Below are 27,520 nucleotides of genomic sequence, written 5' to 3'. Positions count from 1 at the left end.
AAATAATTTATGCTATAGGAAGGGATTTTTTTTTTATATTTTAAGCTTCAAAGTCTGTTCTTGGGCTTTACATTAACACATAGGACCCTTTTTTCATGTTTTTATGTTTAACTGTGAAATGTTTCAAATACACGGAAATTTACAGAAAATAAATGACAACCACCCACCCCCAGTTTAACAAATGGTAAAATATTGAGTGTTTTGTTTTGTTGTTAGAGACGGGATCTTGCTCTGCCACCCAGGCTGAAGTGCAGCAGCCCGGTCATAGCTCACTGTAACCCCGACCCTCCCACCTCACCCTCCCGAGTGGCTGGGTCTACAGGCATGAGCCACCAGGCCTGGCTAATATTTTTGTAGAAATGGTGGGAGGGTCTCTGTATGTTGCCAGACTGGTCTCAAACTCCTGGCCTCAAGTGATCCTCCATCTTCAGCCTCCCAAAGCACTGGGATCATAGGCATGAGCTACCGTGCCTGGCATTCAATGGTAAATTTAACAAATGTTAAAAGTTTCCCCCACCCCACTGGAGGCAATCACTCTTCTGATTGCTACCTTTATAGACTAATTTTGCCTGTTCTTTAACTTCACATGAAAGGAGTCAGACACTATACATTCTGATGTCTGGCTTCTTTCACTTGAGATAAAACATCTGTAGCCTGTTCTTTTCTTTTCTTTTCTTTTCTTTCTTTTTTTTTTTTTTGGAGACAGGTTTTCACTCTGTCACCTGGGCTAGAGTGCAGTGGCCTCATCGGAGCTCACTGCAACCTCAAACTCCTGGGCTCAAGTGATCCTTCTGCCTCAGCCTCCCAATAGCTGGGACTACAGGCATGCACCACCAAAACTGGCCAATTTTTCTATTTTTTGTAGAGATGGGGTCTACCTCTTTCTCAGGCTGGTCTCGAACTCTTGACTTCAAGTGAATCTCCCACCTCGTCCTCCCAGAGTGCTAGGATTACAGGCATGTGCTACTGCACCCGGCCTTGTAGCCTGTTCTTACTTATTTCTGAGTAGTAGTCCATTGTATGAATTTACCCTTCTGGTTATCCATTCTCCTATCTAGCGGGTCTGCTTTTTTAAACACCCTGACCTAGCCCTCTCCTCCCCCTTCTCCATCTCCGAGGCTCTGAGGGGGCTCTGCCTCTCTCACACCCACCTGCCAGGTCCTCTAGAGCTGTCGGTTCTGCTTCCTCCCTTTCCACTTGCAAGCAGCCCCAGAGAGACCCCCTGGGTAGCACCTGGCTCAAAGGCCTGGGGGAGGGTGGTCCTCGGGAGAAGGAAGGCAGATCTTTGCAGGTGGTGGGGGGAGAGCATGAGGCCTCTGCCCGCCCCCCGTTCTATGATTAACCAAGGCCCTCTTCCCCACTGTGCCCCTCCTCCTGCCACGCCGAGGCCCTGAGTCATTGTTTTAACTACCCCCCAGGATGCTGAGCACCCTCAGTGCTGCTGCCCAGGCTTCTGCTTCCCCCGCGACGTGCTGCTCAGCGATGGCCTTTGGCATGGTGCTCCTCCTGGCTGGTACGTGGGGACCCGCAGGACTGGGGAGAAGCTTTGTGGGGGTGTGGGGGTCTCTGTCTGGTAGAGCAGGCGGGGGCTGGTGGTCAGGAGGAGCTGAAGGCAGGGGAGTGGACTCGTGTCCAACAGCCTGGAATGGGAGGAAGATGGGCTCACTCAGGTGGAGAGTGAGCTGCCTACCCAGACGGCCATGTGGACCCAGGCCCCTCCCACACGTGTTCATGGGGGCCCTGGTAAGCGTGCTGTGTGGGTCAGAGGCGTCTGCCCCAGCACCCCCCGGAACAGAAGGCCCAGAAGCCATGGGGGGTGCGGAAGGTTGGACGCCACCTCCCTTGGCCTGGCTTTACCTCCAGTCCTGATTACAGGTAGGCTGTCCACTGCTGCCAAGAGACTAGCCCACAGGTTGAAAACTGTATAGGACCACATTCATGTGCCATTTAAAAATCAGATTTCACACAAAACCCCAGCTTTCTAGCTTATTTTGAGAAACAAGGTGGTCTGGCAGCTCTGGATACTGGTGCCTGGCAGTGGCTGCCCCCTTAGAAGGGGCAGGAGCTCCCTGGGTCCCCCGCTGCACTCACGGGCATCGCCTGCCTCGGCCAGGGGGCACTTGTGTCTGAGCCCCTCGGTCTCCTGCCCCCCCGTCAGACCACAGGGGCTGCTCTCAGGCTCAGAAACATGATTACTTGAGGAAGGACAGTAGAGGACCTAAGGCCCCCTTGCATGTGGCTGTAGTAGGGTCCCAGTTCCCTGCACGTCCGGCCTCTTTCCAGGACACCAGGGTACAGGTGTCTGGACCTCCCTGTCACTCACTACCTGGCCACACACCTGACCCCCTTAGGGCTTCCCCACTCTGGGAGGAGTTGACTCCTCAGCCGAGGGGCAGGTGGGGATTCTAGCAGAATGGGGAGGGGAGATGGCTGCCTGGGAGTGGAGGAGTCAGGAAAAGCCCATGAAATGTAGGGGGTCCCCCCTGAGGCTTTGGAGCTTGGCCACCAGTGAGGGGAGGGGAGTGTGACTTGTCAAGAATCAGGAAAGTGAGCTGGAGTCCTGGCTGTGCCCATGGCTTGCTGTGCAGTTCTGGGTCTGTCAACAAACAGCAGTCAGACACCTGCTGAGCCAGGCCCTGCCACGGGCAAGGAAGCACAGGGCGGATGGGGTCCTTCCCTCTTAGAGCCTGGTACCGAGAGGGGGACACGAGAAACACGCAGTGGCACATAGTCGTAGACTTGTATGTCTGTTCCCCGACTGGACCGTGTGTCTCTGTGTACCGAGAAGCTGGAGGAGGGCGTCTCTATAGGGCGCTCAGGTGCACTGGTTTGCCGGGGACAGTCCCCGCTGTAATTGTTAACGGTGCCCCTTTCACTCTCAGAAGGTCTCAGTTTAGACAATAAATGTTATGGTCACCTTGTCTTTAAGCGACATTCCTGATCTAACATACAGGAGACGACTGGCCTAATTTCATATCCTGGATGTCCCTAGCAGTGTCTTTGAGGGGGCATCTGCCTGGACTGCTGCCCTCTGTACTGTGGTTTGGTTACCTCTGAGGGAGGGAGAGGGATGGGGACCACACAGATGGCAACTCAGTCAACAAGGTAAAGGAGCGGGCTTGTCCTTCTGGGCAGACGGGAACAAAGGCCGACCCCTGCCCCCATGTTCCTCAGTGCTGGCTTCTTGTCATGGATTCAACCTGGATGTGGAGGAGCCCACCGTCTTCCGAGAGGACGCAGACAGCTTCGGACAGAGTGTGGTACAGTTTGGCGGATCTCGGTAGGCCCCCCTCCCCCTCCCCCCAGGTCCTGCAGGCAGATGGCACCTGAAGCACCTGGGGAGACGTCCTGAGGAAGGGCGGCCTGGGCGAGAAGGCTTTCCACGGCTCCTCGGGGGCCTCTGACACTGCTGCCTGTGACTCATGATCCCAGGAAGGGCCATAAAACTCTAGGCAAGATGCCGCCTCTGGAGGAGGCCTTGAACCTGCCCGCCAGGTGGGCCTCTTCCTGGCAAGTGACCTGTGCAGTCACAGAGGGTCCAAACTCATTAAACTTAGAGTTTGACGTTCTGCACTTGGTCTCTTCAAAGTCTGGATGATTTTATCTTTGCATCTGTTTTGTAAGTAAAGACTGGCGGGAGGATGGAGATACGCCAGGGGCTTGGAGGCTCAGTTCACAGGCAGCCCTGCCTCCCCCCTCCTCCCTGGGCAGGGGTCTCAGCTGCCTGTTCCCCACCAATGCACGATGCACGGTGACTGCTGCTGCCCTCTGCCCCAGCCCCAGCTGGTCAGGGTCTGGTGCATTCACCCTGGGAGTATCCCTGAGCCTAACAGGAGTGTGGCACTAAATTGCAAATAGAAAACACCAAGATAGGGAGAAAGAGAGAGAGGGAACACAGAAGAAAAGAGCAAGCTCCCTTTAACCCCAAGAGACCCCACATTTTCATTTTTGCATTGGGGCCCACAAATTATGTACCTGGCCCTCTCTAGGAGCTCACATTCTCATGTCCCAGAGAGTTCAAGTCACGATGTGATGCGGCGAAACCAAACTCCGGGAGGCACAGGAAGGGAGAGATCAAGCGGGGGAGGGGTAATTCCTGGAGGCTCCCCAGGGAGGTGGTGTTGGCAGTGAGCCCCAGAGCACAGACAGGTTCAGCTGGCCGACGAGGAGCTGCAGAGGTCGCAGTGCTCTGACTGCCTGTCCCTCCCCTTCCTCACCCAGCTGGCAGCTCGGGGTGATGGAGACAGTTGCCAGGCACCAGGGTTTTGTTTTTTCTTTGTTTTGAGATGTAGCAGACCGAAGCGCACAAATCTGAAGGGTCCAACTGCATGAGTTATGACATTGTGCACACCCAGGGAGCACCACCTACGGCAGGCTGATCCTAAGCAAAACTCACAGGCACCGGCTTCCCTTGTTGGGTCCCTCCTCATCACCCCACAAATACAAAGATAATCTCTCTTCTGACTTCTGTCACCATCAATTTGTTTTCAGGCTCCATTAAAAAAGAAAAGAATACGACACTATTTATTGATCACCATTCACCAGTCTCTATAATAAACTAATATATATAGTTGATATCATTCTGATTTCTACAAAGTTATTGTTTTGCCTGGATTCTGTTGAATCCTAGCCCAATATGGGAAAGATTGAGCCCATGTGGAAGGAACGGGTTGGGGTAAAGAAAAAACAAGCAGGTCGGTAGTTGAGACTCAAAGTCTGTCCAGTTTGGCTGGCAGGTCCCAGACTGCTGCTCTCTAGCCATTGTTCAGGTTTTCATCACCAAAGTCTTAGACTTTGTTTTAGATTTTTCTTAGAAGTCTTAGATTTTTCCATGAATCATGACACGCAGGGATAACATCTTTCTGTAAGGCAGTGGCTCTCTAGAAGGAACCCCCAAATGCCCACTTAACTACGCCTTGCTTGGCTAATTGAAGTACACCAGGATTTGTCTCCTTTTCTCTTCTGGGTGGGGAGATTGTTGGTAGTGATAAAATGTTTCCAAAGTTAAAAGATTTTTTTTTTCCCCATTCAGGAAATTTTGCAAATAAACTGCTGCATTTGTATAACTATAGATATAAACATGGATTCTGACCCAGCTGCTTTCAATTGTGCAATTTAACTGTTTACATCATATTTAAATTTATCCAACTAATTACAGAATCAACTGTTTATTTTGAAAGCCTCTGGCTTCAGGAAATTGTTCCCTTTAACTTGGGATGATCTGTTTCTTAGGCGGCTCACAATTACGGCATTTCAGAAGCACAATGCACTCACCCATGATTGGGAAATGCCATTTTTGTTTTTAAAGAGTTTTATTGTTGGTGAATGGTGAATGTTAAAAAAAGTACAAACCATTTATATGCATAAATACGCATATTCTTAGGTATGCACACTCGGAAACAAATGAGGCCACAGCATGGTCCTCAGGCTCATGTGGGTTAAACTCGGGGCCTGGGTTTTGGACAGCCTCCAAGTGGTAAAAGTCTCAGTTCCCCATCGCAAGAAGCTTCCTGTCCCCACAGTACCCCTGTTCCCACCTGTCCTGAGACTGTGTGCCACGGTTGTGCCTCCAGGCTCGTGGTGGGAGCCCCCCTGGAGGTGGTGGCAGCCAACCAGACAGGACGGCTGTACGACTGTGCGTCTTCCACCGGCATGTGCCAGCCCGTCCCCCTGCACAGTGAGTGACCCCACCCAGGAATCGGGACCCCTGACCCTCCTGGACCCAAGCGCTCCCCTTTCAGCTTCCAGCCTGGACTCTCCCCACAAATGAAGTTGTGCCCATGAGTGTGACCATGTGTGTCTGCCCTCTCAGTCCCCCCAGAGGCCGTAAACATATCCCTGGGCCTGTCCCTGGCAGCCTCCACCAACCACTCGTGGCTGCTGGTGAGTAGTCCTGGGCCACAGGAGGGCTGAGCAGGGAGGGGCAGGGGCTGGAGGTAGCTGGGGCTGGGCTCGAGGAGGAGGGGTGCCCTGGGGACCCCCTTGCTCACAGCCTCTGCCTCCAGGCCTGTGGCCCGACCATGCACAGAGCCTGTGGGGAGAACATGTATGCCAAAGGCTCCTGCCTCCTGCTGGGCTCCCACTTGCAGATCATCCGGACAGTCCCAGCTGCCCTGCCAGGTAGGTCCCTTGTAGACAGCGGTTCTCTGTGGGGCACATGTTGGCACTGAGGTGCGGGCAGAGCGGGAGGCCTGTGTCTCGGCCCCTTGTGCCCAGGTTCTCTTCCTGGAGGACTGAGTGTGGCCAAGAGCCTCCGTGAGCCCAAGAGGGATGTGAGCACCAGGGTGCCGGCTGGGGTGGACATGAGGGCCTTACAGTTGCCAGCAGGTGCATGGACACTTCTTGAGGCCATGACCAGAGGAAGGGCCTTGGGGTGGCGAAAACTCGTGGTGAGGATGAGAATCCATGAGGGAGGCGGTTCTGTGTGGTCACCATGGAGCTGCCAGGATCCCCCAGGCTCACTCTCCTCTGAGGGGGGCAAGCAACAGGGCTACAGAAAGCGTGAGGCAGTTTTGTCATGGCCAACGTCTTCCACAGAGAACGGGGCCTGGGGACACTGCAGTGGCGTCTCTCCGAGAGTCAGTCTGCATCATGGCGGGGCCCCAGTTTGTTTTCCGTGTCCATGGGCACACGGCTTCATTCCCTGAGCCTCAGTTTTCTCACTGGTAAAAGAGGCTTAATAACGGGGGTGGTTATGAAGATTAAAGGATTCAGTGTGTACGAAATGCTTAGAGCCCTGCCTGGACATGGTATGTGGTAGACATCCTGACTGGTCTTCCAGCTGAGGACCGTGCATTTGGCTGAGGAGGAAACACAGATAAACTGCCTCGTCTGTGGCATGAGCGGGAACACTGGGGCCACTCAGGCTGTGACTGAGAACAAGGCTTTAGACCCGAGGGGCCATGGCACCAGGCGTTGGGCTTTTAGCCAAAGGTGGGACAGCAGCAGAAACACCCCCAGACCAGACTGTGAGGACAGAGTTCATGGAGGGGCAGAGGGAGTGGAGAAGAGGCATCTGTGGCCCTTGGGGGTCCCACGCCCAGCCTGTGATGTCTGTGAGGCCAGGCTGGGTGATGTGGCACTCAACTGCAAGTAAGTAAATGTCTTCTCTTAGATGTCTCCAGAACTCACAAGGTAAAAACGGGACATGACAGCGTAAGCCTAGGGCAGGCGAGGCAAGCTTGGGTCAGAGTGGAGGGAACTGGGCAGCCAGTAGGAGTCACCTTGTGTCGTCTTCACGAGATCCTGGGTGGTGGTGCAGGACGACTGTCACCTGTCAGACGAGAGAACCGAAGTTTAGAGATACGAGTTCCCACATAGAGAAAGAGGCTGAGCCCAGAGCTTGAGCCAACCTTGCCTGATAGGTGTGGTCCCTTTTCAAGAGGACACATCCAAGGCACCTGCTGTCGGAAGCCCAGTGGCTGCAATAAAAGGAGCAAGAAACCGAAGGGCCGTGATGGGAGCGCCTGCCACAGCCCTGGGCAGGTAGAGGGTGGGGGTGGTTTCCTGATTAGGCTGGACGAGGGGGGACAGGGCAAGGTGTTGGCTGCCCCAGTGTGGTGGGCGCTTGGGCAGAAAGGGGCACCTGTGGGGTCCTCAGCCTGCCCTGGGGACAGCTGCATTCTCTGGGCACGGCAGAAGCAGGAAGGGAAGTGATCTTCTATTTCTTCTCAGCACCCGCGAAGCCCTGGCTGGTTGAGCTGGGGGATGGGGGCGAGAGGAAAAGGCACTTTTTTATTCAGTGGTGGACAGGCGGCAGCGAGCCGGCTGTGGGGTACGGGCATCGCACCTCTGCGCTGTGGTGGCCTGATCTCCCGCCGCCCTGAGAGAACACAGGATGTGGGTGCTGGTGGAGGCCCGACTGGGTCCTGCACACAGGCCCCCCCCCCACTAGCCTGGGGACAATCTGAAAGTCTCATTTGTTTATGCGCGTATGGTGTGTCTTTCCCACTGCAGTGTGAACTCCACAAGGGCAGGGGTGGTATCTTTTTTGAAGCTATGGTCTCAGGTCAGATTTCCCCAGAAACGGACTCCGAGCTGGTTAGGGAATGTTCTTGGGAGCAACACCCATGACAGCACGAGGCAAGCGGGCTGGAAGGCGGGCAGGATGGATGTGACATAACCATACAGAGGCCTCAGCTGGCCCTTCAGACACGAAACAGGCGTGGCACACGGGTTGCCTCCAGGTGCAGGACGCACCCCTGGGCGAGACAGCTCCCTTCTGCCCAGCGGGAAGGGACCCGGCCGAGAGCTGCCAGCAGCCAACTCCATTTAGCTGGAAACGAGCGAGCGCCTCAGACCTGGAAGGGGGTGGGTCTGGGTGGCCCCCCAGCACCCCCTAGTGGTGTATCTTACAGGCCTGGAAAATGCCTAGGACACGCATAATAGCTAACACTTGGAGGGACAGGCCCTGTCTTAAGCACCTATATACATATTAATTTGTTTTATGCTTGCAATAATCCCATGTGGAAGGCACTGTTCCTATCCTCATTTTACAGATGGGGAAACTGAGGCCCAGAGAAGTTAAGCAGCTTGCCTGAGTTCCCCAATTAGTGGGTGGCAGAGCTGGGATTTGAGCTTAGGCACTTGGGTTCCAGAATGCACACTCTGAACCACTTTGCTAAACTGCCTTCCTCGTGCTCTGTGACATCCCTAGAGTATGTGTTTCGTAAATATTTGTTGATCAAGTGAACGAGGAGCCCACCTGGTCCCTGTCCCCTGCTCCTCCCCTGCTTCCCAGGCCATGGGGGAGGGGAGGGGAACAACAGGGACTCCGCTAAGGCAACGGAACTGGGGCAGAAGACTTAGCCTCGTCCCTGGAGGGGTGGGAAACCAGGTGGGAATGCCAAGTCTGCCGCGACCCTGTTGAGCAGGAGGGTCTCTGTGCCCCAGGAGGTGCCTGGAACCCACAGTGCGTTTCTGATGTCCCCTCCCTCCCTGCAGAGTGTCCCGTTCCAGAGATGGACATTGTCTTCCTGATCGACGGCTCTGGCAGCATCGACCAGAGTGAATTTCTCCAGATGAAGGCCTTTGTCAGAGCTGTGATGGGCTGGTTCAAGGGCACCAACTCCTCGGTGGGGACTGGGCACCCGGGCCTGGGGCGGGCGGGGGCAGACCTGGCACGCGGCTTAGGGGGGCTTTGCTGGTCCAGGGTCAAAGGAAGGTCCCAGTGCAGGGCCGATCTGAGCTCTGACCTAGAAGGTTCCCCCATGGTGTGTAATATATGTAACCAAAGCCACAGGAAACACAATGATTTTGCTATTTAAAAACATTGAAAAATATTTAAAAATAATTTCGCTGTGAAATTTGACTGAAGGTAACTCAACCAAATGATGGATGATGTCTTTATTATGTTTTCTTGGTCACTCCTGGATCCTTTATCTTTCTATTTCCCAGCCACTAGTGTGTATGTGTGCACAAACTCCTAAAGAGTGAGCATATGAATTGAGTTCATGTGTTATAAAATTTTTAAAAAATTTAAGCATAACGAATATTGTGGTTGGTTGGCAGGTTTATTCTTTGCAAACTATGGCCCTGTCACCTTCTCCTTCACTCTGAATGTCCCCCATCACTTCTCCAGTGACTTACAACGCTCTTTCTAAGCAGGTCCATCCGTCTGTAGGTGGCATCCACCTGTGACTTCCGTTCTCCCCCTTGACAGCGGTGCCCTCGGGCTGCTCCCAGTCCACCATCCTGCCCCTCCCCCAAATCCTCATTCTTTGTAAACTATGAGGCAGCATTATCTGGTTTTGATTTTCCTGTTTTCTTTTTGTATTTTTGGGTGATTTTTTTTTCTGGGTCTCAGTATATTATCTGTAGGAGCACCAAAACATATGGGAAACGGTTTGCAAATTCAAATGCATTCCAAAATAAAAGGTTTATTAAAAATAACAACAACAATAACAACCTCTGAGCTACAGGGCCCTCCTTGGCCTTTGCAGTTCTCGCTGCTGCAGTACTCAAACCTCCTGAAGATCCATTTCACCTTCGCCGAATTCCACCGCAGCTCAAGCCCTCAGAGCCTGGTGGATCCCATCGTTCAGCTGAAGGGCCTGACCTACACGGCTACCGGCATCCTGAAAGTGGTGTAAGCTTCCCCTCCTGCTGCCTGCGGATGTGGCTGCCACAGGCCACCGGCCTCCCGCCCCGCTGAGTCAGCACAGCCCCCCTCAGAGGCCCAGGCAGGCTCTAGGGAAAGGCGCTAAAAGGGTAGTGTAGGGTCTGCGGGCAGAACCTTCCCTGGAGTGCTCCTGGCCCCCTCGCTGCTGGGTCTCCCCGATATAGGACTAGACTCCCCTCTGCCTGGTTCTGGAGGGTCTGGACCCTGGGAGCCAACCTGGGGTGGCCCAAGGCATGAGCTTTGGTTCACACACATCTGGGTTCCCATCCTGGCCCCCCACTTTCTACTGGAATAACCCTGGGAGTTACTGACTCTGAGCCTCGGTGCACTGTCAGATGAGGATGAGCTCACCACCAGGTTGTCAGGATTCAATGAGATCATGTGTGGGAGGTGCTCAGCCCGGGCCGTGCAGCAGGTGCCGGACACATGGACGTGAATGGTGCGGCCCCTCTTTACTTCCCTGGCAGGGACTCAGGAGTTGCTGCCAAGTGTCTGTGCTTTCTCCCCACTCACCCCACTCCACCCTCAGTCCTTACCCATGTACACCCTCTGTGTTAACCGGGTGCTCACCACGTGCCTGCCCGGCACTGGGGGCCAGGCGGTCCATGCAGACAATAGTTTCGGTCCTGGGCTAGAAAGAAGAGGACGTGGTTCTTGTGGGAAGGAGCTGGCTGAGTGTCTGGGATCCTTGGCTTCCTGCACACCTCCTGAATGCTGCCCTGGGGGCAGTGATAGGATTTGGTGGGAGCATACAGAACAAGAGATGTCCCCACCAAATGTACCTTCTTTATTTCTGGGTGGCTCTTCTGCCTTGAACACTGACCCCTTGGGACTTGGGCCTCTGTCCATAAGTTTAGAGTCACATAGGAGTACCCCCCCTGCAGTCCCTCACCTCCCAAGGTTCTTCCAGTGGTAGGGCCTGGGAGGAAAGGCAGGTGAGGCCAGGGTGCCCACGTGGTTCTCACCAGCTCCGCCCTGCTCCTGTAGCCCTGCAGCAGCTCCCTGCTCCGGAGCCACGCCCGGCTCAGGGTTAGATCGGCTGCTGCTTGGACCTCCCTGCCACTGACTAGCTTTCTTTCTTTCTTTCTTTAAGAAGTTCATTTAAAAAAAACCCAAAAATTACATTAGGGAAATTTTTTAAAAAAGGAGTATTACCCACAGGCCCTCTAGTCTACCACCTTACAGTATTTTAGCAAGAAGTGACATGTACACATGAATCAATAAATCCCACCAGCATAGGACAGTGCCATTTCCATCCTTGTCTTTTTCAGGCTTATTTGACATGGTCACATTCAGGGCAGAAAGTATTTTCATCCTCCTTTTTTTTTCCGTCTAGATCAGACAAACCTGTTGTTCCATGTTTCTCTACAGTTTGTATTGTTTTCCTTTGAAATGGCTAAGTACTTTCCCACCCAGCTAAGCCGTGATTTGCTAATCCCTTTCCCTAATGTTGGACATTTAGGTTATTTCCAGTATTGTATGTGGCATATGTGTGTTGTTTGGTATGTGTGTGTTCGTTCTGAGTTCATAGACTTGCATGAGCATGTGGTTACATTCGTAATCATTCATTACAGCTATTATCTGCTAGTGCTTGCTGTAGGCCGTTCGCTGTTGTAAAAGCTTGAACTCATTCAATCTTCAGAATAACCTGGTATTATTGTGCCAGTTATCCATCACTGCCTAACAAACCATCCCCAAATTTAGTGGCTTTCAGCTCTTTCATTATTTTTTATGATCCTGGGGCTCAGCTGGATGGTTCTTCTGCTGATCTTGCACAGGGTCTTTCGTGTAGCTGTGGTCCCACGTGTGAGGCTGGAACCCTGAGAACTTCGTTCGTATGTCTGGTGCCTAGGCAGGATCGGCTGGAAGGCTGGGCTCCGCTGGGGTGGCTGAGCCTCTCTCTCGGGGAGGCCAGTCCATTGAGTGCCTCCAGTAGGGTGGCTAGACTTCTTTCACTGTGGCTCAGGGCTCCCATGCAAAAGCAAAAGATACCAAGGCATCACCCATAAGTGTCATGATGTCACTTCCATTGTATGCTACTGGTGAAAGTAAGTCACAGGCCAGGCCAGGTTCAGTATTGGAGGGAAACTAGGTATGGTTCATTGAGGGCCGTCTTTAGAGACCAGCTCCAGCACAATTACTATCCTCAACTTGCATGGAGAGAAACTAAGGCTCAGGGAGGTTATGTAACTTGCCCAAAGCTGACTCCAAAGCTACTGCCTCCCGGGAATGAAGTTCCGTAGTGGATAGAATTTTAGAAACATAGAATATGAGTACCTTTATTATTATTGCCAGGATGGCTTCAAAAAAGGCTGAATTGATTTCTTAACATGTCTGATAGAGTCTGAAGTTTTCAAGACTCCCAGCCTCTCCAGATGATCTTCTAGAGCTGCAAATGATGTCTTTCCAGAATCAACCAGCCTCAGTAGAGTCATCTCCCCTTCTTACCTGACAGGACAGAGCTATTTCATAGTAAGAATGGAGCCCGTGAAAGTGCCAAGAAGATCCTCATTGTCATCACAGACGGGCAGAAGTACAAAGACCCCCTGGAATACAGTGCTGTCATCCCCCAGGCAGAGAAGGCCGGCATCATCCGCTATGCCATCGGGGTGCGGCCCCCTCTTCACTGCTGTCCCAGACTCAGCCTGCGCCTCACCCAGGCAAAGGGCTGGTGGGCTCCTCCTCCTCAGCGGCCTCTCTGCTGCAGGTGGGCGACGCTTTCCAGGAGCCTGCTGCCAGGGAGGAGCTCAACACCATTGGTTCAGTGCCTCCGCAGGACCACGTGTTCAAGGTGGACAACTTTGCAGCACTTGGCAGCATCCAGAAGAAGCTGCAGGATAAGATCTTTACAGTGGAGGGTAAATCGGGTAGCAAGGTTGGGCCTTCGAGTTAAAGGGGTCCTGACCCAATTGTCCCCCACAGTCCTGATTTGGTGCATCCCTTTTCACAACTCATCCAAAATTGCTCTGCAGAACCCAAGCCCCAGACCATGGTCTCCTCCCTCTGCTCTGAGTCCTCATGGTCTCATCGTTTCTGGGAACCTAAGTGACCTGTTTCCCACAGGAACCCAATCAAGGACAAGTAGCTCCTTTCAGCATGAGATGTCTCAGGAAGGCTTCAGTTCAGTGCTCACAATGGTGGGTGGAGCACGCACTTGATAAACAGGTCTAGAGGCCAGCCCTGGGCGGGGAGTTGGGACCCAGAAGTAAACAAGAAGCAAAGCCCATCCCCAAGTTCATGTCTGGTGGGGGAGAGACATCCAAGCAGTGTGTCGGGTGCTGGGAGCACAGTGGGGAAGAGGGTAGCCAAGGTTTCTGCTTTCACAGAGTGCATATTCAAGTGCAAGAAGTCAAGAAGCAAACAGACTTTCAGAGGGGGCCAAGCATTGGGATAGAGAAAAACAGCTAGTCAGTAAAGGCCCGGTGGTGAAAACGGGCCAGCCCTGGTAAAATCTGGGGAAAGATTGCTCCAGATAGAGGAAAGGCAAGTGCAAAGGTCCTGAGGCAGGAACAAGGTCACCATGCTACAGAGATGGAAGGCCTGGCACAGCTGTAGTGGAGTAAGCAAGGGGCAGCATGGAAGGAAAGGGGTGGAGAAGTGAGAAGGAGCAGACTGTGTAGACCAAAGAGACATGTTGGGAAGTCCATGTGTGTGCAAAGTATCCAGAGGGATTTGCTTCAAAATAATTTGGGGGTGCATGAGAGGTGGTAGAAATGAAACAAGCTGGTAGGTCATGGGTACTTGGAAGTTCATTATAGATTTCTTTCTACTTCTCTGTGTGTTCTAAATTATCCATATCAAAATTTTAAGAAGGCAATAAACAAAGTACACAGAGGAAATGCCTCTGGCTTCCTAAGGGAACCGAGGAAGACCTCAAAGAGGTGACTTTAAAGTTGACTCTTCCAGAGGGAAGAGCTGAGTCTCCGAAAGTGAGAAGGAGAGAGAGGTACCCAGGCCAAAGGCTTGACGTGTTCTGGAACAAAGCAAGACTCCACGGGTTAGGTTGGGAAGGGTCCTCGGAGCCATCCTGAGGGGCGTGGTGACAGTTTCCATGGTTTTCCAGCAGGGCAGTGGCTGCACATCTGGGTTTGAGGAAATCTAATGCCGGGTGGTAGAAGCGGGGCAGAGGAGAGCACTGGGAGGCAGAAAGGGTGGTGGGTGAAATGGGACAGGGCTGACCGGGACAGTGGCAGGGATGATAGGTGGAGAGACATTAGGGGTTGGGAACGCAGGGACTGCTGGCAAGGGCTGGTGGCAGGCATTCCTCTGCAGCAGGCTGTCTTCCTGATCCAGCTGCTCAGCCCTGGAACCCTTCCCTCCCAGGATGGACCGGTTCTGGGGGCTGTGGGGAGCTTCAGCTGGGCCGGAGGTGCCTTCCTGTACCCCCCAAACATGAATCCCACCTTCATCAACATGTCTCAGGAGAATGTGAACATGACGGACTCTTACCTGGGTGAGAACAGGCCGGGGGTGGGGGGCAGCTGGAGAGGAGCTGCCTGGGTAGGGCAGGAGCCTGGGGGGCTTCGTGCTGAGGCCTGGCCCCCTCAGGTTACTCCAGCGAGCTGGCCCTGTGGAAGGGGGTGCAGAGCCTGGTCCTGGGGGCCCCCCGCCATCAGCACACCGGGAAGGTTGTCATCTTCACCCAGGAGTCCGGGCAGTGGAGGCCGAAGGCCGAAGTCGCAGGGGCCCAGGTTGGGCATGGAGGCAGCCAGAGGGGAACCCGAGGGTGGACTCGGTGGCCAGGGGCAGGGAAGGAAGGAATGGAGGGGATGGGGCCCCTGGGGGAGGTCCTGGTGCCTGGGGAGAGGCAGGACCTGGCCCAGAAGGGGGTCCCTCTGGCGGGGCGGGCAGGATGACCTGAGGCTCTGCCCTCCAGATCGGCTCCTACTTCGGGGCCTCCCTCTGCTCCGTGGACGTGGACGGAGACGGCGGCACCGACCTGGTCCTCATCGGGGCCCCCCACTACTACGAGCAGACCCGGGGGGGCCAGGTGTCTGTGTGCCCCCTGCCCCAGGGGGTGAGGGGCTGGTGGCCCTGGGCTGGGTGGGGTCCGGGTGTGGGGTGAGGGGTTGCCCAGGTAGGGGCCTGGCACTGGTTTTGTCGTGCAGCCGAGCAGGTGGCAGTGTGAAGTCATTCTCCGCGGGCAGCAGGGCCACCCCTGGGGCCGCTTTGGGGCGGCTCTGACAGTGCTGGGGGATGTGAATGGGGACAAGCTGACGGACGTGGCCATCGGGGCCCCGGGAGAGCAGGAGAAGCGGGGTGCTGTCTACCTGTTTCATGGCGCCCCAGGACTCGGCATCAGCTCCTCCCACAGCCAGGTGAGGCCCCTGTCTCCAGCCTCTTCTGGTTCCCGCTCCCTTTCCATGCCTGGGGCTCACCAGCGGCAGTCCCCTGTCACTCGCCTTGGCAGTTACCTGTCCCTTCCTTTTCGTGGCTCCCCAGCAAACCCCAGCGAAGCACAGATCGTCTTTCTTCTCCTCTTGGGTTCCAGGCAGCCTTCACGCTGCCGTGGGCAGCTCAGTGGCTGACAGATCAGGCTTTGAGGCCAGACCCCAGGTCACCCCCGGCCTGGCCTGGCCACCACTAGCTGGGCATTAGGCAGGGACTGGCAGCCCCTGTGAGCCTCAGTTTCTTTCTACAAAACATGGAAATGACAAAACCAACTCCAGCAGCTCCTTGTACAGATAGCAGGGCAGCACCAAGCATTCCGCTCATCAAATATTTATGAAGGACTCCAGCAAATAAATGCATCTACGATATTCCCAGTGCTATGCTCTTATTTCATCGTTAACCTGCGCCCTCGTGGTGAGCTGGACACAAAGAGCTCCCTTCTCTCTGTCTGGGGTCCCCGAGGTCCTCGCCTCTGCTTGCCTTCGCTCCCTGCCCCTCGTCTCTCCTTTCCGATTTTTCTGTTCAGATCTGCTTCCGCTACAGTCTCCTTTCCAAAGCTCTCTTCTCAAACCTGTCCTGCCGCCTCCCTTTTACTTTCACTTCTCCTGTCCCTCTCTGGCCAGCGGATCGCAGGCTCCCAGCTGTCCCCCAGGCTGCAGTATTTTGGGCAGTCGCTGAGCGGAGGCCAGGACCTCACACAGGACGGACTGGTGGACCTCGCTGTGGGGGCCCAGGGCCACGTGCTGCTGCTCAGGTGACAATCCCCCCCTAATACCAGCCTTGCCCACTGTGTGTGATTCACCACTTCTGCCCTCCCCACCTTGTCCTCCTCCCAAAGACCAGTGTCCTGTCCTCTGTCCCTGCCCATGCCCTTCAGGAGCCTGCCGGTGCTGACAGTTGACGTGACCATGAGATTCACCCCTGGGGAGGTGGCGAAGGCCGTGTACCGGTGCTGGGAAGACGTGCCCACCACCCTGGAAGCTGGGGAGGCCACAGTCTGTCTCACTGTTCACAAAAGCTCACTTGACCAGTTAGGTGAGTTTCCTCCCTAAAAGTGTCCTCCGCCCTCACCCCATTAGAGGCCGCCAGCACCATCCTCAGGACAGAATGGGCCAGAGTCCAAATCTCACCTCCACACCCGCTCAGCTGCCCGGGTCAGAAACCTGGGCACCTTCTCTCCCCCTTCCTCCCACACCCAGGCCGACAGGTTCTGTTTCCAGGATGGATCTAGAGTCTGCCCACTTCTGTCCCTCAGCCCCAGCCCCTGCCTTCCTCTGGGCCCCCAAGTCTCTTTCCTCCCGACACCAAAGTAACGACACTGAGCGGTTCTTGTGTCTATTCCTGCACACTCGCACCCATTCTGCACAGAACTAGAGCTGATTGGTCCTAAAATCCAAACCCAGGCTCCTCACTCCGCTGCTTAATACCCCTCAGCGCTCTCCTCCCTTTCACAAAGACCCCTATCCTCCCTGAAACGCCTTCTCTGACTTGGCCTCCCTGCCTCTCTGGTCTCACGGCATCCCCCTTACTAGATACGCTTTTTATAAACATGCCAGCCTCCTTCTCCCTCCTGGTCTTAGCCTCTGTACCCACCGTCCGACGTTCTCCTCCCCACTCTTTGCCAGACTCCTGCTCATCCTCCGGGCCGCAGCACAGACATGGCCCGTCTAAGACGGCAGCCCTGCCAGGCGCGAGTCAGCCCGCCCTCCTTAGTGCCACCAGAAGATCCTCCCTTTGCTCTGATCATGCTGTGACATTAAGGCCCATGCACTTGGCTCCTTTCCTAGACTGTGAGCTTCCTGAGGGCAGGAGCCACATCTCCCCTTCTTCTCCGTGTGCATCCCAAGCACTGGGCACAGTTCACGGCCCATAAAAAGTGCCCAGCGAATATTTATTACACGAACAAATAAATGAAAGCAGAACATTCTAGGTTCTCTCAGCTTTTCCATTTTCCACTCCCTCTTCCTCTTCAGGTGATGTCCAGAGTTCTGTCAGGTACGATCTGGCACTGGACCCAGGACGTCTGATTTCTCGAGCCATTTTTGATGAGACCAAAAACTGGACTTTGACTCGAAGAATCACCTTGGGGCTGGGGGATCACTGTGAAACCATGAAGCTGCTTTTGCCAGTGAGGACTTTGGGTTCTGGGCAGGGGAGAGGGAGGAGGAGCCAAAGTCAGCCTCTAGCACCCCTGGTTTCTGCTGAGTGAGGTGGGAAGGGTGAAGATACCAGGGTTGGAGAAAGGAAAGTTGGGGCTGGAGACCCTGGCTGCAAGACAGCTTGGATGGGGAGCTGTCTGGACAGTGGGGAATGGACACAGTGGAGAAGCCCCAGTGGTGGGAAGTGAGGGGAATGAAAATGGGTTCTTGAAAGCCCATCCTCCCTCAGGACTGTGTGGAGGACATGATGAGCCCCATCATCCTGCGCCTCAACTTCTCCCTGGTGGGAGAGCCCATCCCCTCGCTCAGGAACCTTCGCCCTGTGCTGGCTGTAGACACACAGGACCTCTTCACAGCCTCTGTGAGTCTTTCAATGAAGTCTCAGGGATGTGCTGACTCTCACTGGGTCCCCACGTGCTTAAGGGCCCACAGTAGCACCCAATAGTCCACCAACCTCGTCAAGTGCAGAACGCCTCCACCCAGGCACCAAGGCCCTGCCTAGCTTGGCCCCCTGCACACACCCCGGCCGGCTCCCTGCTTTGCCCCAACATACACTCTCTGGTTCACATTCTGTAGATCCTCCCAACTTTTCCAATTCCCACCTCTGTGCCTTTGTCCATGCTGTAGCTCTCATTTGGAAACCACTTCCTTCTTCTCTCCACCTCAAGGATCTTCTCCAGTCCCCAAAGCTCCAATGTCTTTCGAAAACCACACTCAGCAGCTGCCACTTCTTTTCTGGCCTCCCATTGTGCCATGGTGATGCCAGACCAAATGTCACATGACTGGAATCATAACAGCCTGCATCTACGTTTGTGGCTCTCCTGGGATTGTAGGGTCCTTGAGCCTAAGGACCATGTCTAATTCACCTGTCGTTTTCACCTTCACCAAGCCCCCAGCCAACCCAGAACCTGTCAAATTATTGGCACTTAATAATGTTTGTTGAATATTGTTCCAGGATGAGTTGGATTTGACTCAACTGAACTTTATGCTCCTTGAATCCAAGGATCTTGTCTTATCTTTCTTTTATATTCCAACCCCCAAACCCCACCTGCACTCCAGGGTCTAGCAGAGTGCTGGGAGCAGAGGCTCGGTAATACTCAACATCGCTGAGTATTCCCAATGGGGGGGCTGGGGAAAGATTAAGACATGAAATGGGAAGGGAATATACTGTTTCACTACAGCTTCCCTTTGAGAAGAACTGTGGGCAAGATGGCCTCTGCGAAGGGGACCTGAGTGTCGACCTCAGCTTCTCAGGGTGAGCTCTGTCTCCTTTCGAGCTTCTAGGTCTCCCACTCTCATAGGATGAGGAGTGTTTGTGCTCCCTCTTGGCTCTCTGACAAAAATGATTTTGATTGGAGTGTTATTCACCCATAGCTCATGAGTTCCCATAATTCCGCCCCTGCCCCGATCCAATTCCAGCCTATTTCCAGAAGAGTCGCACTCTCATTCCTGTCCTTCCCACTTCAGCCTGAAGACTCTGATGGTGGGGAGCTCCCCGGAACTCAATGTGACAGTGACTGTGTGGAATGAGGGCGAGGATTCCTACGGAACTGTGATCAACTTCTACTACCCGGCAGGGCTGTCCTTTCGACGGGTGTCAGCAAGCCAGGTAAGCAACCCCCTTGGGCTCCACTTGGCTGGGGCCTCTCCCCTGCCCAAATCTCCCAGAGTTATGGTAGTTTCTTTTAAATTCTTCTTCTGTGATGATATGCAAACACACACAAAGTACAAAAAGCATACGTATAGTTTAATGAGTAATATTAAGCAAACCTCCACACAATTAGCATCCAGGTCAAGAAATAACACACTGCTAGCACCCCCAGAAGCCCTCTCACCACGTGCCTTTCCCCACCACATCCCCACCCTCTCCCCAAAGGTCACCACTATTCCGACTTTGTGAGAATCATTTCCTTGAATTTCTTTATAGATTTACCACTCATGAGCGCCTCCCCAAATGATACTGTTCAGTTTTGCCAATATTTGAATTTTATGTGAATGGAAACATGTGTGTAGGGTTTTGTGTCTTACTTCTTTCCCTCAATATTATGTTTCTGAGATTCACTCATGTTGTTGCAAATGGCTGTAGAAATTTTCATTTTTACATAGAATCTCTTTTATATCACCATCTATTTACCCATTTTATAACTGATGACTGTTTGAGTTGATTCCTGATTTTGGCCATGACCGTTCTTGAGAATGTACCCTGGTGCACTTGTGAGAAATATTTTGGAAGTATATAACGTGTGTGGAATTGCTGAGTCATCGTGTATGCGTATCTCCAATCCTAATAAGTGAAGTCAAACCATTTTCAAATGTATTTTCGCCTATTTACACTTCCATCAGCAGCATATGAGAGTCCCCGTGGCTTTCCATCCACTCCAATACTTGGGATTCTCAGACTTTTTAATTTTTGTAAATCTAGTGGGTTAGTAACAGAATTTCCTTAGAATTTTAACTTGCACTTCTCTAATTAGGTTGATCAACTTTTCATATAGTTCCTGGTAGTTCAGATATTTTCTTTTGGGAAGTGCCTGTCCATGTCCTTTTTCTTTTCTTTTCTTTTTCTTGAGACAGATTCTCGCTCTGTTGCCTGGGCTAGAGTGCCGTGGCATCAGCCTAGCTCACAGCAACCTCAAACTCCTGGACTCAAGTGATCCTCCTGCCTCAGCCTCCCGAGTAGCTGGGACTACAGGCATGCGCCACCACGCCGGGCTAATTTTTTCTATTTTTAGTAGAGACAGGGTCTTGCTCTTGCTCAGGCTGCTCTCAAACTACTGAGCTCAAGTGATCCTCCTGCCTCGGCCTCCCAGAGTGCTAGGATTACAGGCATGAGCCACTGTTCCCGGTCCATGTCTTTTATCTGTTCTTCAATTGGGTTGCCCATTTTTTCGTATTGATTTGTCAGAGTTCTTTACATGTTCTGGTTACTAGTCCTGTTCCAGTTATCTGTGTTCAAATATCATTTCCAATCCTATTGCTTGTCTTTTCAGTCTTTTTATAGTGCCTTTTAATAAACAGAATGTCTTAATTTGATCATGGTTGATTTTATCAATCATATCTCTGTATTTAGTGTTCTTGTATGTGGGTCTTGTTTGAGAAATGCTTCTCTACCCCAAGGTTGTGAAAATAATTCCCTATATTATCTTCTAAAGGCTTTATACTTCTTTTTTCTCTTTTAAATATTTTTTGAGATGGGGTCTTGCTATGTCACCCAGGCTGGAGTGCAGTGACACGATCATGGCTCACTGCAGTCTTGAACTCCTGGGCTCAAGCGATCTTCCCACCCTAGCCTCCCACGTAGCTGGGACTACAGGTGTGCACCACCATGCTTGGCTAGCTTTGGTTTTTCACACTTAAATCTTTAATCCAACTGGAATGTATTTTAACATATGGAGTGAGGTAGGGATCCAATTTCTTTCTTTTTATTTCTCCTACTTCATTTTTTTTTTTTTTTGGTATGGGCCAATTTCCCAGCACCATGTATTGAAGAGTCTGCCCTTTCCCCTACTGCTCTGCAGTGCCACCACTGTTATATCTCAAGCCCATATGTGCTTGTAGGTAACTTTTTTGAATTTGTTCTCATCTCCTGCAAGCAACCTCATCAGCGCCCACTGCGCCTGGCCTGTGAGGCAGTGCCCTCCAGAAATGAAGGCTTGAGGAGCAGCAGGTGTAGCATCAACCACCCCATCTTCCAAGAGGGTTCTAAGGTCAGTGCCTCCCCCCAAATCCTCATAGCTATTCTCCCTCATCCTGACCTGTTCCCTTCCCTCAATCCCCCATGACCTTCCCTATCCCCATTCCTTCTTGCTCCTTCCCTCAGGGAACCTTCATAGTCACATTTGATGTCTCTCACAAGGCAAACCTAGGAGACAGAATGCTTATGAGGGCCAATGCAAGCAGGTAAGTCCAGGCCAGGTGTGGTGTGTCCTTCACCCTCCTGTCTCATGCCTCAGTTGGAGACCACTCTCCTGGATTCCTTCCTAGTTGGGCCCCCTTTCTTCCTCCAGTGAGAATAATAAGCCTGCAACCAGCAAGACAAACTTCCAGCTGGAGCTGCCAGTGAAATATTCCGTCTACACAGTAATCAGCAGGTGCTTACTCCCCGGCCCTCCCCTTGGACCTCTGACCTTCCTCCAAGCCTGGCACCTCCTTAACCAGCCATACATAGACATGTGCCACTTACTGTCTGTGATGGACCACATATACTATGGTGGTCTCATAAGATTATCATAGAGCTGAAAAATTCCGATTGCCTAGTAACATTGTAGCTGTCATAACACTGCAGTGCAATGCATTACGTTTTCTACATTTAGGTACACAAATACTTATCGTTGTGTTACAATTGCCTACAGTATTCAGTACAGTAATGTGCTGTACAGATGTGTAGCCTGGGAGCAACAGTCTACACCATATTGCCTAGGTGTATGGTAAATTATACCATCTAGGTTTGTGTAAGTGTACCCCCCCCATGATGTTCGCACAATGAAATCACTTAATGATGCATTTCTCAGAATGTATCCCTGGTGTTAAGTGATGCATGACCGTATTTATACCACAATATTATATACCATAATTCTTGTCTCTTCTCTGATCATTTGGCCTTCCGAAGGAACATACATCTTGCCACCACTGTGTGTTTCCTCCTCTCCCTAAAAAATGCAGGCCTCTTTTAAAATGAAGCCAATCCCGTCATTTGCGCTAAACATGAATGTGCCCAAGCAAAGGTACTAGATTGAGATCGAGGCTTTCTGAGGCCAGGTGTGCTGGCTCATGCCGGTAATTCCAGCACTTTGGGAGGCCAAGGTAGGAGGATCACTTGAGCCCGGGAGTTTGAGACCAGCCTGGCAACATAGTGAGACCCTATCTCTACACAAAATAGAAAAATTAGCTGTGTTGTGGTGGCAGGTGCCTGTAGTCAGAGCTACCTGGTAGACTGAGGCAGGAGGATCGCTTGAGCCCAAGAGTTTAAAGTTGTAGTGAGCTATGATTCACTGCACTCTAGCCTGGGCAACAGAGTGAGACCCTGTCTCAAAAAAAAAAAAAAAGGTTTTCTGAGCACTCTGAATTGGAGAACTTGTACCCAACAGGATATGGTCTGTCACCACTCAGAGGAAAGGAAAGGTCAAGTTTCTACAAAACTCAGAGGAGGGCAGAGGTGTGAGAAACTGTTGGAAAGGTCTCTAAGAGCCCAAGATTGAGGCAGGCCACCGGAAAGGCAAGGGCAGGGCTGCTGCTCTGGGTTATGAAGGCGGGTTGACGAGGCAGAGGCAGGCCAGGCTGGAAACAAAGCAAGGATCCCACACGCTGGGTTAAGCTTCAGGGGTTTACAGAGTTGCTCAGAAGCTTGCAACACTGCCATGGGACCGAGTGTGCTGCTGTTGCTGCAGCTGCTGATGTATGAATTTTTAGGGGAACTTGGGGGAGGGGATCAAGCAGTGTCATTGCCCTTTCAAACCACACGTGTAAGTTTCCCTTTCTATCCACAGGAAAACACGAAGAACTTGCAGTTATATATACTTATGTCAGGCATTGTTTTATGTTGTTGTTTTGGCTTTTTTTGCATTATTTTAAGCACTTTACATGCATTTACATTCATTTAATCCTGTAATTCTACAACTGTATTGTTATCCCCATTTTTACCAACAAAGAAATCAACAGATTAAATAACTTGCCCCTATCATTCACCAAGTGACCAAACCAGGAATCACACCCAGATGGTTCAGCTGCAGAGTCCATGGCCACATCCTACGAGCCTCTCTGAGGACTTGGGAAAGCTGGGTGACTTGCTTAGATTTGAAAAGAGGTTTAGAACTGTAAGGTTTTAAGGTGAGAAAATGGAAGCACAGAGAGAAGGGGCTGGGATGGGGAGCAGAGAGGAAAGCTAGCACAGTAAGGGAAAATAATCTCTAACATTTATGTAGGGCGCACTACGTGCTAGGCACTGCTGGAGCCCTCATCACAACTCTACCATAGGTAGGCACTATTATCATCCTCATTTTAAAGAGGAAAAACTACGGGGCTCCAGAGAGGGTAAGTAGCTTGCTTGAAGTGGCTCAGGTAAAAAGTGGTAGACCTGAGATGTGAACCCAGGGAGTCTGGCAGCAGAGCCTGTGTGTTCCTAATCACCACGCTGGGAGGCTGACAGTGGGGGTACCGCTGGGCCCATGGAGTTTCTGTGCGGCTGGCCTGGCCACTGTGTGCAGGCTGCGGGTGAAAAGGACAGCCCCTCTGCTTGTCCGCTTGATTCTACTGAGACCTTAGACACGAAGCTCTGAGAGGGCAAGGGTTACGGCTTAACTCTTGCCTCTCCAGGGCCAGTCACACAGCCTGCATTTGCTGAAGGGCGCCATGGAGGCATGGAAACCCACCTGCAGCCCAGGCCCTCATGTCCCCTCCATGGGCTTGTGTTCATGCACCATCTTCCTTCACATTTACTTACTCGCTTCAGGGTGGCCACATCTATTTTCTTCCTCCCCACCATGGAGGGGCTCTCACTCCACTTTTTCCAGAGTGATCCAGCCATCATTCCCTGGAGTCCCCTTGAGCTTATTGCTCCGGCTACAGTCTCTGCAAGCATTACCTGATACTTAACCATGTATCTACTAGATGAAGCAACGTGGATGCCTTTTTCTCATGGGAAAATGTTTAAAAGTTAGGAGAGGAGATGTTTAAGTTGAGCCTTTAAGTGTAAATTTCCAGAAGGGGTGTGGGTAAGGACATTCCAAGCAGAAGAAAGAGCTTGAGCAAAGTCGTGGGGGTATGAGGGAGCCAGGGGTGTCAAGGGCAGAGCTAGGGGTGCTGGGTGACTGGGGCATAGGGCGCTGGGGGCAGAGGGGCTGAAGCCAAGGCTGCAGAGCTACATGAGACCATCGATGTTTCCTTGAGTCATCTGTCGGCCAGACAGAACTCTCTGCAGCAGGCTAGGGCACAACTGGGGACGGGCCCAGCACTGTTCTTCACCAACAGGCCCTCTCTCCCCAGGCAGGAGGAATCCACCAAGTACTTCAACTTTTCAACTTCTGATGTGAAGAGCACGAAAGAGGCTGAGCATCGATATCGTGTGAGAGGCTAGGGACTACCCACGTCTGCCCTCCCTCGGTGCAGATGAAGCTGGAAGTTGGCGGGGAAAGATGGAGAGAAACCTTGGGCTAGGGCCAGGAGAGAAGTGGGATTTGGGGTGCTCCAGAGACCACAATAATGTTCTGTCTTGATTTTCTGCAGGTGAATAACCTGGGTCAGCGAGATCTGGCGGTCAGTGTTCATTTCTGGGTCCCCGTCCTGCTGAACAGTGTGGCTGTGTGGGACGTGGCCCTGGAGGCCCCTGCACAGGTACCTGCCTGCCTTTCCTCCTTCTCCAGGGTCTGACCCCCGCGCCGCACACCCTCTTCTCAGGGATATACTGACTGTTCTGTGGCCATTTCTCTCTCTCCCTAGAGCCTCCCCTGTGTGTCAGAGAGAGAGCCGCCCCGGCATCCTGACTTCCTGACCCACATTCTGGGGAGTTCTGTGCTGGTGAGAAAGGCCCCAAACCCCCGCTGCCAGACCAGCCCGCACTGGGGGATACGGGGACAAGTACTGCTAGGTTGCGAGTTAGGTACACATCCTGCAATTGTTCACCTGTGCCCTACCCCAAATCTGACAGACCTGATTTCTCTTATGATTCCTTCCTAAGTGAGGACCCTCCTCAACCTCATTCCTCTCCTGTCCCTAGGACTGCTCCATTGCTGGCTGCCTGAGGTTCCGCTGTGACGTCCCCTCCTTCGGCATCCAGGAGGAGCTTGACTTCATCCTGAAGGGCAACCTCAGCTTCGGCTGGGTCAGCCAGGTGTGTAGGCCCCACGGCACAGCCCCTGCCCCAGACTCAGTGGTGCCTGATGTGCCTGTGCCCGTCCTCAGGCCAGGGCTTCCCTGGAACTCTGAGCACCCCCCAGAGCCAATTCCACAGGTTCCCCCCCCGCCCCTTTCTTTTGGAGACATTGCGGAAGAAGGTGTTGGTCGTGAGTGTGGCCGAAATCACGTTCGACAGGTCCGCGTATTCCCAGCTTCCAGGACAGGAGGCGTTTATGAGAGCCCAGGTAGTGACTGTGTGGCGGGCGGTGGCCAGGCTGGTGAGGGGCTGCCGGTGCCAAGTCTGCAATGCTGGGTGGGGGCCTGCAAGCCTGGAGGGAGGAGGGAGGAAGGTCTCCGGGCAGGACAGTTGTCCCTAAGCACATAAGTGCTTCTGCATTTCACCCCTGGGAGCAGGGCCTGGGGAAGGGCAGGAGGGAGTTAAAGGTTGGGGAACCTGGGAGGAGACTATGGCAGCAAGAGGCCTGACATATTCTGATCCCTAAATCAGATGGAGACGGTGCTGGAGGAGTATGAGGTCTACAACCCCATCCCCCTCATGGCGGGCAGTTCTGTGGGGGGTCTGCTGCTTCTGGCTCTCATCACAGCCGCACTGTACAAAGTGAGTATTTTCATCCCACTCTTGACATGCCCAGCGTCCAACCCAGTCCTCCCACAGACGGGATGGTGTAGTGAGAACTCAGACAGGCCTGGACACACATTTGTCTCCATCACTTACTCGCCATTTAATGTTAGGCAAGTTGCTCAACCTCTCTGAGCCTGTTTCTCATTTTTGAAATGATAATAATTCTTACATCATAGAGAGGCTGAAGTGACACAGAAATGAGGCCAGGATATGTGCACAGACCTGCCTGACTACGGAATCTGTTTTTCTGCTACAGATGATGTGTCTAACTACTGTGTTTGCACACAGTATATTCTCAATACATGATAGCTATTATTCACAAAAACATCTGGCACACAGATCTGTTAGCTTAGTTCTCCTCTCCCCTTCTTTCTCAGCTTCTTCCTACTCCCAACTTTCTTACCTGTCATCTTACCCAGCTTTTCTGATTTACTTTCTCTCATAGCTTGGGTTCTTCAAACGTCAGTACAAAGAAATGCTGGGTGACAAGCCTGAAGATGCTGCTACCTTCAGTGGGGAGGATTTCAGCTGTGAGGCTTCAAATTTGCCTTTGTCCTAATAATCTAATGTCCTGTTCATCTCTGTCCCCATGGGTTGGCCTTGCCTCCACCTATAAATCTACTTCTGTGGAAACAACCTCTGCATAGATCCGAACCGGCCTGAACAACCTATCAGGTGCAAAGCCACCTTCCCAAAGAGGTAGAGATTTTTATATTTTTACGAATCCAATTTCTTCAGGAATGACCCACTTTTTACAGAAGCAGGCATGATGCCAGCATAAATTTTCATATGTGTAAGAATTGTCACATTAAAGGAGGATGTTCACAACACATCTCCCTTGTGTGGAAGAGCTCTAACCCAGGGACCTGAGTATTGTTCTAGTAATAGTTGGGAGAAACTATTTGTGGGTACAGAAAAAGTTCTCTCACTTCCTCAGGTGACTGGGGCATGAGGTTATGTTTTCTCGATGGCGCTGTGGGTAGCGTGAGGGCGGAGGGTCAAAGGAAGCGTGCGCGTGCCTGGCACGGCTCCAGCACGGCTTCAGTTTCCTCAGTAAGGGCGAGGGCGCGGGCTGTCCCCGGCGGTGAGTGGCACGTCCTGAACTCGTCCGAACCACTGTGCCCCTGGAACGGGCTCTCCAGAAGCCGGGAGAGCCAGGCTTCCGGGAAGGGGCATTTGATTTCCCAAACTAATAGAGAAGACCCATTAAAGATGGTCATATGGAATGACCAAAATACTCCGAATCCAGAATCGGGTTCACATACAGGACCGTAGGGCCCACGTTTGGAATCCGGCTCTCTCCCGCCAGCTGTTCGCGCAGCGGGCGTCAGACGAGGGTCGATGCTCCGGGGGCCGCAGCCCGGGCGCCGGGGCGCC

General features: G+C 52.6%; 1 protein-coding gene across 18 annotated transcripts; it reads left to right on the top strand.

Moving 5' to 3' along the window:
• Nucleotides 1-1,274: 1,274 nt before the first annotated feature.
• Nucleotides 1,275-26,975, top strand: LOC123632683 (integrin alpha-D-like). 18 transcript variants are annotated; one of them, XM_045543241.1, is made up of 30 exons: nt 1,292-1,513; nt 3,175-3,280; nt 5,574-5,677; nt 5,813-5,883; nt 6,006-6,120; nt 8,944-9,074; nt 9,942-10,087; nt 12,576-12,729; nt 12,828-12,978; nt 13,184-13,257; nt 14,396-14,573; nt 14,669-14,811; nt 14,997-15,137; nt 15,229-15,438; nt 16,135-16,265; nt 16,389-16,546; nt 17,485-17,639; nt 17,900-18,031; nt 18,852-18,925; nt 19,138-19,279; nt 21,264-21,377; nt 21,491-21,570; nt 21,678-21,761; nt 24,652-24,730; nt 24,892-24,999; nt 25,105-25,182; nt 25,382-25,495; nt 25,644-25,745; nt 26,009-26,119; nt 26,589-26,975. In XM_045543241.1, exons 1-30 carry the CDS (start codon nt 1,420-1,422, stop codon nt 26,700-26,702), a joined length of 3,594 nt encoding a protein of 1,197 aa, XP_045399197.1. In that variant the 5' UTR covers nt 1,292-1,419; the 3' UTR covers nt 26,703-26,975. The 18 variants fall into 18 exon arrangements, 13 of the variants coding, with proteins under 13 accessions (XP_045399202.1, XP_045399198.1, XP_045399196.1 ...); XM_045543245.1 differs by having other exon boundaries at nt 1,293-1,513; nt 14,444-14,573; XM_045543237.1 differs by having other exon boundaries at nt 1,289-1,513; nt 12,576-12,978; nt 13,093-13,257.
• Nucleotides 26,976-27,520: the final 545 nt, after the last annotated feature.

Source organism: Lemur catta, chromosome 2 (genome assembly GCF_020740605.2).
Source record: "Lemur catta isolate mLemCat1 chromosome 2, mLemCat1.pri, whole genome shotgun sequence".
Taxonomy (NCBI): Eukaryota; Metazoa; Chordata; class Mammalia; order Primates; family Lemuridae; genus Lemur; species Lemur catta.
This window is presented reverse-complemented; position numbering and strand designations above follow the sequence as displayed.

Excerpts from the sequence above, each read along its gene's own strand:
- LOC123632683 (XM_045543232.1), top strand. The coding sequence starts at position 1,420 with ATGCTGAGCACCCTCAGTGCTGCTGCCCAGGCTTCTGCTTCCCCCGCG. Across the intron at positions 14,574-14,668 it reads CATGACGGACTCTTACCTGG|GTTACTCCAGCGAGCTGGCC; the intron begins GTGAGAACAGGC and ends TGGCCCCCTCAG. Across the intron at positions 25,183-25,381 it reads TTCTGGGGAGTTCTGTGCTG|GACTGCTCCATTGCTGGCTG; the intron begins GTGAGAAAGGCC and ends TCCTGTCCCTAG.